General features: G+C 36.3%; 1 protein-coding gene across 1 annotated transcript; it reads left to right on the forward strand.

Moving 5' to 3' along the window:
* The first annotated feature begins 8,187 nt into the window (after nt 1-8,187).
* LOC129267350 (integumentary mucin A.1-like) lies at nt 8,188-11,806 on the forward strand. The gene is made up of 2 exons (XM_054905065.2): nt 8,188-8,273; nt 10,797-11,806. The coding sequence occupies exons 1-2, from the start codon at nt 8,204-8,206 to the stop codon at nt 11,804-11,806; spliced, it is 1,080 nt and encodes a 359-aa protein (XP_054761040.2). The 5' UTR covers nt 8,188-8,203.
* The last annotated feature ends 1,232 nt before the right edge of the window (nt 11,807-13,038 follow it).

The following is a 13,038-nucleotide window of genomic DNA, read 5'->3' on the forward strand; positions in this document are numbered from 1 at the left end:
GGCTGGTCATACACTCGACCTTGTCCTTAGTAGAAATTCGGAAGATATTATCTCCCAGCATAGCATTTTACCATCTCTGCCATCTGATCACTCTGCTATTATATGTACTATTAATCTCAAAGGGCCCCAAAACCCCAAGAAGAAAGTGACTTTCAGGAAACTTTCTAACATTGACCCTAAATCTTTTAGTCTGGATGTTAAAGATGTCTTAGATTCCTCTCAATTTCCATCTTGCCCATCTGAGGCTGCTTCTCTGTATAACGACTGTCTTGGTAAACTGATGGACAAGCACGCCCCTCTGCAGACTGTGACTGTTACAGTTAGACCAAAAGCTCCCTGGTTCTCTGCTGAAATTAGGGAGGCACGGCGACTGAGGCGACGCGCAGAACGTCGAATGATGAAGTCTGGCCTGCAGTTTGATAAGACATTATATGCGAAACTTACTACAATCTCCTCACTGATGCCAAATCAAAATACTTTAGATATGAAATCGCTAACGCCGACTCCAAACAACTATTCAGTATTGTACAGAAACTCACCACCCCCTCTCAGTCCTCCATTTATCCTGAACACTCATCTGCTTCTGATCTCGCCAACAAATTCAGTGAATTCTTTAGCAAGAGGATCAGTGATATTGTGTCCTCTTTTGCACCTGACGTTCCTAGTGATCAACAACATCCTGTGGGCTCTTTGAATTGCAAACTGAGTGAGTTTACTCCAGTGACTGAAGTTCAACTTCGCCATCTCATCAAGTCATTACCACCGAAGTTCTGCAGTCTTGATCCTTTTCCAACTTGGTTGCTCAAAGACTGTATTGATGAACTTCTACCGCTTCTCATAAACATTATCAATTCATCACTCACAACAGGTGTTGTCCCTGAATCATTCAAATCATCACTAGTTCTTCCTCTGTTGAAAAAGCCCAATCTTGATCCGAATGACTTTGGCAATTATCGCCCTATCGCCAACCTGCCATTTGTTAGCAAGGTTTTGGAGAGAATCGTCGCATCCCAGCTCATGTGCTATGTGGACAGTCATCATTTGCTTCCTGAGAAGCAGTCAGCATATCGCAACTTTCATTCAACAGAAACGGCTCTCTTGAAAGTACTCAACGATCTACTGCTTACCGTCGACAAGGGTAACGAAGCTGCACTCCTTCTACTGGACTATTCTGCGGCGTTTGACACTTTAGACCACTCAGTGTTGCTCCAGCGTCTTGCACATGACTACTCCATTACCGGAACGGCTCTAAATTGGATTGAGTCATACCTGCAAGATCGTACTCAGCGGGTGATTATCAATGGAACTTTCTCAGCACCTTTCGCTTTGAGCTGCGGAGTCCCCCAAGGTTCTGTTGTGGGCCCTCTCCTATTTCTTCTGTACACTGGTCCTCTCGCAAAAATTATCACTAGCCATCGGGGTGTGAGTTATGCCATGTATGCAGATGACACGCAAATCTACGTATCCATGGCATCCGACCAGAAGACATATGCTGTTAATCTACTGAGTGACTGCCTCAAGGACATCAAGGTCTGGTCAGCGAAGAACAGACTCCGTCTCAACGAAGCCAAATCAGAACTGGTACATCTTTCTTCGCAATTTAGAGCTACGGAGCCTCTGCCAGACTTCAATATGGGAGAGGGCATACTTAAGATGTCTGACTCTGTCAAAGACCTTGGTGTCACTTTAGACAAGCACCTTACCCTCCAGCCACATATCAGGAACATCTGCAAATCAGCATCATGGGGTTTATTTAGGATTGGTAAGGTCAGGCGACTACTCGACCAAGCCTCTACTGAAAAACTCATTCATGCCTTCGTCTCATCCCATCTAGACTATTGCAACTCCCTCTTTGCCGGCCTCCCAATTTCTTCCATCTCTCCCCTCCAGCGAATCCTCAACACTGCAGCGAGAATGGTAACCTTGAGCAAGAAACACGAACACATCACCCCTATTCTCCGATCACTTCATTGGCTTCCGGTTCACTCTCGCATAACGTTCAAAATTCTACTCATTGCATACAAAATTACCCATAATATGTCACCCAAATATCTCCAAGACCTTATTTCCCTTCGTTCTTCCTCTTCTGTCAGATCCTTACGTTCATCATATTCCAATAATTTAATTCATGGCCCTCGCACTAAGACCCGATATGGTGATCGTGCATTTTCTGTAATTGCTCCCACCCTCTGGAATAAACTCCCAATTCATATCCAAAATGCTCCCTCCGTAGAAATTTTCAAATCGTCACTTAAAGCTCACCTTTTCTCATAACTTTTTTTTTTTTTTTTTTTTTTTTTTTTTCTCCCCCTTTTTTTCCGACCGATTGACTGTATATTATTATAATCTGCCAACCTGTGCGCTTTGAAACACCAGTATAAAGCGCCCTACAAATGTTATTATTATTATTATTATTATTATACTTGAACCAATATATTTTATGCATTTACACACACTTTTCTTACTTAGCTGAACCTTAAAAATGATGATCCACCAAACATAATCAGAGTATACCACCTTGCCCCTAACATAGCAACATTAAAATAATATGGAATAACAGTTTGTTGGGTTAAAAGCTTTTTTGGAAATAACACGGAGTCATAAAGTGTATTCACAATGTGCTCACGTCTGCACAATCATAACATAGTGAACTGAAGGTGTGATACACCGCTGGAATTGTGGAGATGTTAAGCAGAGCGTTTCCATTGTTACAATGCTCAAATTTAAAAGGTTGAAGATAATTTCACAGTGGACACTTCTATAGCCATGACAGCAAGAATATTCACAGCGCGTTTACATATGATAGTGGAATTTGTGAAGATAATGCTCAAATTTTACCTCCGCTGTGTGAGTTTTCAAGGTCTTTGGTTTTCACAGTGTCTCTCATAATGAACGATGTGATTCACACTATCAAAATACTAAAGATTAACAAAGGGAAACTTCTGTAGTGTGGATTTACAGGGGTTTTGCCCTATTATAATTGATTGTCTAAAGATGCGATTCACACCACAGTTAAACAGCTCAAATTAAACACTGTGAAGATAATTTCACACTATCTGTGTACACTTCAACAGCGGGGATATATTCAACATTGCGTTCACATATAGTAGAATTTGCAAAGATGGAGTGTCAAAGCTAACAGTGTGGTGATGATTTCACACTGTGGATACTACTGTAGTGCGCATTTACAAAGTGTGTCCATATAATGGACCGTGTGTGGAGCCTGGATTTAGTTTCACACTATGGAGACCTCAACACTGAGGGTGAAGTGTGTTCAAACAGTGACCTATGAGAAGATGTATTTCACACTGTTAAAATACTCAAATTTGAACAGTGTGAAGGAGAATCTCACACTATGTTCCACTTCGTGAACACACCGTGCGACACTGTATTATTTCCCACATGGAAAAGATCGGGTTTCAATATTGGATGAGTGATTTTATCTTAACTTACCACAAGCTGATGAAACCAGTAGCGAAAATAGGAAAAAAAATTTAACAATATTCGTCATTTTTTTATCGCTGAGTTCTTTGGATATGTACTCAATTATCAGAAACAATCGGCCCCAGTTGTAGTCTTCTTGGAAAACTTTTAATCATGAAATTCAGCTTGCAAATAACATAATAGTGTTTACTCCAATGATGTGTGCTTCCTTTATATATGAAATAAGGGGGAAATGTTTGAGAAGTAAAATTGGATTGAAATTTTCAGATAGGGTAATATACGACTTCAGAGGTTGAATAAACAAACTATTGCTCATTAACCTCAAAACAGGACATGTTCATGTGTTTCCTGATCTGATTTGCAGTATGTATACTTTCCTTCCGGGGGGGGGCAAAACGCATAGAAATTTTTTGAAGAAACGTGATAAGAGAGAGCGAAGAGAGAAAGCGAAGCGACATAGATGGTTATTTGGGGCGCCATTGCATTTTCCACTGTACAATTAAATTTAAGATAATCGTGCACACTTTTTGTCAATTTTGTGAAAACTTTAGTAAAAATTTACATTTTGGGGAGGGGCAAATGCCCCCCCCCCCCCGCATCGCCCCCGATATCTAAGGCCATGTTACTCAATTTTAGATCGAGGGGCTAATTTCGAATAAATAACAATTTCCGGGCACTTTATTCTGAATTTTATTTCATCTGAGTATAAATATTTATTTCCAAATCGTTATAGAATTAATTTTAATTGCAACTCGTTTCATCGATGTATTGCACTGTATCTTTCTTTCTTTTATTTTGTTATTGAATATTCAATCGGTTCATATATCGCATTACCCGCCCCTTCCCCCATAAAAGGAAAGAACATTACGAAAAAGTTAGAAAGACTTTCTCGTTTTAATCCCTTGAAAGATAATCGCTTAAAAACACTAACGTGTCTGTATACTGACACATATCTGGCCTCATTTAACCAAGAGTTGAAACCTCAAACACGATCGACATATTTCTTCTTTATCCTTGCTTATTTGTACAATTAACCATAGATATTTTGCTTAATCATTTGTCTGTTTGTTTATTCCTTCCGCCATGACAATCGGTCAGCCAATGATGATCAGGAAAATCTGGAGAACGGTTGATTGGCGCGTATAATGATATCACCTTATTTGTTTGGGATAATTACGATCGTAAACAAACCTTCGTATTACGAATTTTCTTTGGAAGGGATCACTTTGTAAAAAAAAAGAGTTCGTAATGAAAATGCTCGACCATGGAGGTAGAACGGGACGGCATCGACTTCTTAAATGTCAAGTCCTTCCCAGAAAAAAGTTGATATCAATAAATAGAGAAAAATCAAACAAGAATAATGCTGAAAACTTCTTCAAAATCGGATGGAAAATAAGAAAGTTATGACATTAAATTTTGTCGCTTATTTTTCACAAAACAGGTTTTTCCTGAACTCAGTGACATGCAAATGAGAGAGACGATGATGTCACTCACTCACTATTTATTTTGTTTTTTATTGTTTGAATTATACAATATTTCATTTTTTACAGATTTGAAAATTATGACAATCTTTTTTGAACCACAAAATGTTAAAACAATAGAATTCCACATGTTCAGGGAGCAATGAAAAATTTTCCGCATGACAATGAGGAGAAAATTTAAATATATCATATTTCATATAATAAAATACAAAAAAAATAGTGAGTGGGTGATGTCATCGGTTCCCTCATTTGCATACTGTCCAGGATGTGCATATAACTGTTTTATGAAATTTAGCAAAACTTTAAAATGTCATAACTTTCTTATTTCAGATCCAATTTTGATGAAATTTTCAGTGTTATCCTTGTTTGATTTTTCTTCGTCTGTTCAAATCATCTTTTTGTTGGGGTGGACTTGTCCTTTAAAGAATAAGAAAATGTATTTCAAAATTACTTCGGCCTCCTAAAAAATGTTGACAGGGCTAAGTAATTTTAAAACACATTTTTTTAGTTTGGGGATACTAATATTACTTTCCCAAGAGGAATTAGAGCGCATCCCGCAAACTCCTATAGTTGACGAGGGGCCATTGATCAGAACAACCCAACCGTACTATTACTGAACGGCCTATGTTCGATGTCAAAAACTCAAAAGGAGAGGGCGCCATACTTTACCAGAATATGTGAAACATCAATCGGACTTATAACCGGTAACTAATCCTCAGCTATATGCAGTTTCTCCCAAAATATCAGCATTTTGATTGGAATACGGATAGTAAAAATTAACGGAAGAACATCATGATAATGTTTAAAACAACAAGATACTAATAATGGTAATTGTCACACTATTCATTCATTCATTCAAATATATTTCAATTAATAGGTTAAAAATACATTTACAAACACCGTGATATACATGTATAAAGACACAAAAACAGAATTAATTCATAATTATCTGTTAATTCATAACAGATAATAATAATATAGGTATATTATTACCCCGGCTTTAGCTGGGCTGCCTAGGCGCTCAAATCATTCAAGGAATTTCTTCCTACCGGGTACCCATTCACCCCACCTGGGTTGAGTGCAGCACAGTGTGGATGAATTTCTTGCTGAAGGAAATTACGCCATGGCTGGGATTTGAACCCACGGCCCTCTGTTTCAAAGTCAGAAGACTAATCCACTGGGCCACAACACTCCACAATGTGAAAATACATTTTAATACAGATGAATTATGATATGCCATCATGAATAGAATTTTTCAAAAAATCCGATCTATATTAATTTTCGTTCGGTAAGTGCTTTCGTGAAACCGGGCCCCGGCAACATAAATCTGAATCAGAAGCCGCAAATCTGTCAGATCGATTTCCAGTCGTGGATCGGTCAATAAGCGCAAACTCGTGATCGGCATATCGAACTGAAATAAACTTTTCACAACAAATCTCTACAGCATCCGTTTCTCGCTTATCGGTTTATCATCATAAAATGGTTTTTGCCTTGAAAATTCAACAGATGCTGTATATTTTAAGAAAATAACATGGGTTACTGAGTGTTTTGAGATGTCATTTTCATTACATTAATGAAATAAAACATATTCATCCCGCAGTTGTTCGAGTAAAACCAGAAAGAAAATGTATTGATTACGGGCGTTTCTTCAAGCATTGCAAGATGTAGGCAGTATTACCTTATTTCGCAAAAGTTTTGACAAGGTTGAGAAAGTTTCTCAAAATGTTCTTTTGAGTACTTGCTGACTTCATCGGAGATTGCCATTTCATCATAATCCACGAGCAAAATAATCAAGGATGTGTAAATAGGACTAGACTAACTATCAAAAGGTAAGAAATTACAAAATGTGTTTGATCTCATTATTCAATATTTGTATGGTGGTTAGCTGTTTAGTCTCAGTATTTTTTAAATATTTACTTTATGTAGGTTTATGCATTGTAAAGCATTGAACATGCATGTTAAATCGGAGAATAAAGGCCTATATATATATACATGCTTATAACATTGGGGAAAATATTGCAGTTAATTATTTCATTTGGCTATAGGCAAGGGTTTTAATAATTTTCCATTTCTAATCATCTGTCTGTTGTTATGTTGTGTTTCACTTGTTAATTCGACAGATTTAATTTCTGATGTAAAGTGATGACAAAGCTTGAATTAGCTTCTCAAATATCACTACGATTTTTGTGCACGTAATCATATGATGACAGTGGTTACTTCATAATTCATAAATATACCACAAATCTCGCAAATCATTTTGATTACTGGTTCTAGCTAAACCTAACCAAAAGTAGGCCCGCAAATAACCGAAATGAATTAATAAAATTTATGGAATGCAATGCAGTAAAGGTTCGATTCTATTGTTGAAAGATATATATATATATTTCTGGTTCACTCTGTTCCACTCTCATTTCTAATTTCCCTCACACCCCCCCCCCCCCCCCCTTTTCTCTCTCCAACAATCCCGCCATCCATCTACCTGTTTTATCAGTTTATGTCCAAAGAGCTCTTTAATTTATTTGCTGTCTTCTGTCATTTTCTCGAACTGGTTATCTTTTATTTACTTTTTAAAAAGCGAATTCAGTAGCTGTTTTAATTGTTATTCTCTCCATTTTCTCTCTGATTTGATTTGATTTCATTCTTTTCATTATTTTGTTCCTTTATCCTATAGCTCTTCTTTTCCTTCTACTCCCCTCCTCGCATTTCATTTGAAAACTTTTTAACCGTATTATAATTTCCCCATGTGTTGTTATGATTATTCAAATGTCAAAGTTTGGTTCTATTCAATTCATTTATTTATTCAACCATCAAAAGGATAAAAACAGTACAATATACCTTATTAACAAAGTATCATAAAAACAACAACAACAACAAATAAATGGTTCGGAGACCCCGGAGAAGCGATGGTTATAAAAGGGGTCACCACAATACATTAATGCATTACAAATAACAAGTGTGAAGAAAAGTACAATTCAGATTATTGAAAACAATTTGGTCGTGACTTTATGCAAATAAGTGAAATAATAAATAAAGGAAACATTATTTCATAGTGATCTATTTCCAGATAACCTACTTGCATTTTTGTACCCTAGTCCTTTTTTGGAAAAGCTTCTTTAGAAAGCGATATTTAGATGTAAAGATAATTTAATATTAAGAAGGAGATACTGATATAGAACATTTAATTTTTTTGAAAAGTAAATGTTATGCCTTTGAAAAAAATTCCCCCATGACTTATTGATTATGATCTCTATTTTGTCAGAGTTTCCTATTTTCCATAGATGAACCTTGGATATATGATCTTCATCTTACTGCATTTATCATCTCTGTTACATAATGAATCAGCAGATGGTAAGTTTCCTCTTCCCATTTTTTTTTTCATTTCCCTTTTCCTCCGTTTCCTATTCACTTTATTTTCCTTTATTCCTCCCTCCTCTTAGTCATCATTCTTTTCTTCTTCTTCTTCTTCTCCTTCTTCTTCTTCTTCTTCTTCTCCTCCTCCTTCTTCTTCTTCTTTTTCTTCTCCTCCTTCTTCTTCTTCTTCTTCTCCTTCTTCTTCTTCTTCTCCTCCTTCTTCTTCTTCTTCTTCTTTTTCTTCTTTTTCTTCATCTCCTTCTTCTTCTTCTTCTTCTCCTTCTTTTTCGACCTCTTTCCTTTAATTCGAAAACTATTTTTTCATTTTCATTTTATAGTTATTTAATTGTTTAACGTTTTTGCCATTGTGCAATTTCACTCATATATGACAGTTATTAGTTTGTTTGTTTTTTCTTCAGTTTAAACATAAAGATAAGTAATAAAGGCAGGAAAATTTTTACCAAAGTTCTTTACGAAACATGTGTTTCACTGAAAACTAATGGTATATTCTTAAATTGGGGATTTCTTACTCTTACTTTTTTGTTATAAAATATTTTAGATATATAAACCTCTCATCAATATTACTAATTAATCTTTGATTAATTGCGAAATCATTGTGAAACGTGTCAAGTATATACAGTACAAATTTGCATCGTTATAGCCTTGACCATGTTTACACTCAAACTAACAAATATCGGCTCTAATGAATTTATTCAATTTGGCCAACATTGAATGCAATCTAAAAAAATCCAGAAAAAAAAACAAGATCAGTGCCTCACGATGTGACCTTCGCGAATGAGGAGTCAATGTTCATCTCCATGAGCCTCCCCATAATCCTATGCTAATTAGCTTCCGTTTAGCCGCTCTTACTTTAGTCTAAATCCTAGAATTTTTTTTAAAGTTCTCGAATGTTTTAGTTGCCATAAAATTTGCTTGACTTTAAATAATGGAAAATAAAACTGGCACAATGGTGTAAATTACATCGAAATCGGATATAAACAAGACGAACGTTCTTTTTTTTTCTTATATTCCCACATTTTGTGATTCTTTTAATTATACAATTTTGTATAAGTTATGCAAATGCTGAACTTGTGATTAAACTATATTGACTTTAATTTATTTTGCGAAATAAGATCATACAGAGTATTATGAAATACCTGGTCATAATGAAAATTAAAGGAAAAAAAAAAACAGACTGACGACTTTTCTTTAAAAAACAAAGCTTTTACGCTGAAGTAAATTTTGTTTTCTCATTCACTATAGAGAGCTTGATGTTAGATAAAGTTATTTTTGCTATCAGACTTAAAACTGATCTTTATTAATTTTTTTCATCTTATATGTAATGGTTTGCAATAATGAACTAAAAAAACAAAGCAAAACTGTTAATGGTTTTATAATTTCTCGTCCCACAATCGTTCAAAAGATAAAATCGTTGGGCTGTGGACACTAGCGTACCTACGGTTGAAGACCTTTTTTTTTTTTTTTTTTTTTTTTTTTTTTTTTTTTTTTTTTTTTTGCTTGACGAAAATCTTTATTTTGTATTGATGACCCCTTTTTTTTTTTTTTTTTTTTTTTTTTTTTTTTTTTTTTTTGCTTGTCAAATTTTTTCTGGTACGAAAATCTTTATTTTGTATTGATGACCCCTTTTTTTTTTTTTTTTTTTTTTTTTTTTTTTTTTGCTTGTCAAATTTTTGGGCGGCCAATTTTGCCCCCCCTGTGAAAAATCCTAGGTACGCCACTGGCTGTGGAGTGTTTCATGCAGCATATTCAAAAGTGATTTTCACTGATATTTTTACCCTAAACCAATCAGATGCCAGGATTTCAGAAGCTTATAAAAAAAGAGTAAATTAAAGTCACCAACTATATGTTTCATGAAAAGTCTCCTCGCCTGAGTATTTGTTTGTAAGCCAAAACCACAAAATTAGATTTGGGGAAGCTGATCTGAGGGGCGAAACGGTACGGGGCCGCTAGAACTAAAAATAAACGTTGGCCAAAATCTTGAACATTTTCTAACGTGCTGGCTCACGCGGGCAAAATTGATTAACATCCCTTGCAAATGAAATTATTGTCTATTCATCAATCATCTTGAGCCATGCTTTAAAACAATTATTCCGAGCCGTATGTTATCATGTGTGTTAAAGGAATTCATGAATGCTAATAAGTACCTAGAATAATATAAGCTTTTAAGCTTATTTCTTCCAATTAATTTTATTTTCTTCAGTTCTTGCCTTGCCTTGTCTTTTTGTTGTTGACTAATCATAATTTCCATTTTGAGCAGACTTTAACAATGATGAAATCGGGAGAGGAAGTATAACAAGACAGAAATAGACAAAAAACATATCTTGATAAGTATACAGTACTAATAACCTTTGTTGAATTTCTTATTTGTAAGGGATGTTTGCGTTGCATGTGTTTTGTTTTGTTTTGTTTTGCTTTGCTTTGCTTTATCGGAATCAACTCAACATCAGGGTGGGACTTTTCTTTTTTAATTTCTGTATTTCATTTGTTTATTTTTCATAGCTCATCCAGCTAAACGCAGGATCGGACCTCTCTTCTCTGACTTGGGCCTCATCGGTGGAAGGAGATATCAGAAAAGATCAGGAAGCAAGAGTGGAAGCAGCAGCGGTGGAAGCAACAGTGGTAGCAGAAGTGGTAGCAACAGTCGTATCAGGAGTGGTAGCAGAAGTGAGAGCAATGATTCATCCGACGAGCGTTTCAGAAAGAAGTATCCCTCAGCAACCCTTCCTACCATAACAGTGACAACACTTCCCAGAACCATGCCACCAAGATTCACAACAGCTCGCACGGCAGCTACAACGACTACACCGCCACCACCAACGACACCACCAGGAACGACTGTGACAACCTCTATGACGCCTACAGTTCGAGTAGAAACTACGGAGCTTACCACTTCAAACAATCCAATCACGCCAGCCACTCCTACGACGCCGACAGCAACTACAACTCCTATCACATCCAGATCTCCAACCACACCTACCACTTCCACTACAACCAACACCCCAACGATAATTACAACACCTACAAAGCCTACAATCCCCACCACTCCTACAACTCCTACCATCCAAACGACTCCCAGGACACCCACGACACCAATCACTCCTACAACGCCTTCGACACCAACAACACTAACTACCCCCACGACTCCTACAACAACAATAACAACGACGCCAACTACTCCTACAAAACCTACTACTACGACGACACCTACCACTCCTACGACACCAACTACCCCTACGACACCTACGACTCCTACGACATCAACTACCCCTACAACAACCACAACATCGACGACACCTACGACTCCTACGACACCAACTAACCCTACGACTCCTACAACAACAACGACGCCAACTACTACTACATCACCTACTACTACGACGACACCTACGACTCCTACGACACAAACAACCCCAACCACCCCTACAACACCTACGACTCCTACCACACCTACCACTCCACCAAGTACTACCAGGTGTATACGTCGAGGAGATATTTGCCCAGGAGAGTGAAGTTATATACTAAATGGGGGGGGGGGTAATTGAAGAAAAATGAAGAAACACACTGAAAAGTTTAATCTCATAAAGAACAAAGGAATATGTGACCAAATGCCGGAAGGGATATGATTTCAGCTTTTCAAGGCTCGGAAACTATTTTTCATTATCCGAGCAACACACTGCTTCTATTGGAGCTAAGTGCATGTAGGAACTTTGCATGCGTAGCATTGTTAAACAGAGCTCATAGACTAATTGGACCTAAATTGGCCAAATTTATTGCCGCTGTAATATTGTGAGCTGTACGCCTGCTCAAACTCCCTCGTGCGAATTGTTAGACAAACCTGATCGAGAAAGGTTACCAAAGTTTTTGTTTATATTTATGAACTTTTTGAGCTTTCGTCAATCACCTGGAATTTATTTCTAAAATATATATATTGCAGATATCATATAGAAGCAGAATTTCATGAACACAATTATTCACAATTGAAAAAGACAATCGCCGAAGTAAAAGACGTTCTATTGTAAACTGCCCGCCCTTGTGCTTTGCCCCCCCCCTTTTTTTTTTTACACTTTAAGCAGCTGAAGTAATATCCTGTTGAATGCATGTATGACTTTCTGATATATTTGGGGAGTAATATTGAATTAATAATAAATATGTGAATATTAAAATATACATATTTATTATTGTTTTAGCTCATTGGTATGTCTGTTTGTGTACGTGCGTGAATGTTAGTAGAATAATTGTGTATGTGAAATTTAAATCGTATTTATTTCTTGACAAGCTATAACCTTGGCAAAAAGAAGCTGCTGAAAACTGCTTATCTAATAAAAGAGAGCCAATGGAGTAAATTAGAAAGTCAAAGGGGGCCTAAGCTTTCGATCCTAGGAGAATCTTTGCCTCCGACGAAGATTCTGCTAGGATCGAAAGCTTAGGCCCTTTTTGACTTTCTAAGCTATAACCTTCATTACAATTAAGCCTATAGATTATATGTCATTTGGCTTCTGTCACACAAATGAGAAAATAACAAGCGTAACAATCTTTTAATATCAAGCAAACTGTTTGTTGATATTGTCTTCATATAACGCTGAATAAAAAAATAGTAGTTTGCATTTTGCAAAGCATGTTGATATTATTATTATTATTATTTTCATTTAACACTGAAAAAAAAATATACATATTTATGTTTGTTGATCAACGCTAAATTAAAAATAAAAAGCGATGAATCATAATTTCTTACATCGTTTTT

This window comes from Lytechinus pictus, chromosome 8, assembly GCF_037042905.1.
Source record: "Lytechinus pictus isolate F3 Inbred chromosome 8, Lp3.0, whole genome shotgun sequence".
NCBI classification, from domain to species: domain Eukaryota; kingdom Metazoa; phylum Echinodermata; class Echinoidea; order Temnopleuroida; family Toxopneustidae; genus Lytechinus; species Lytechinus pictus.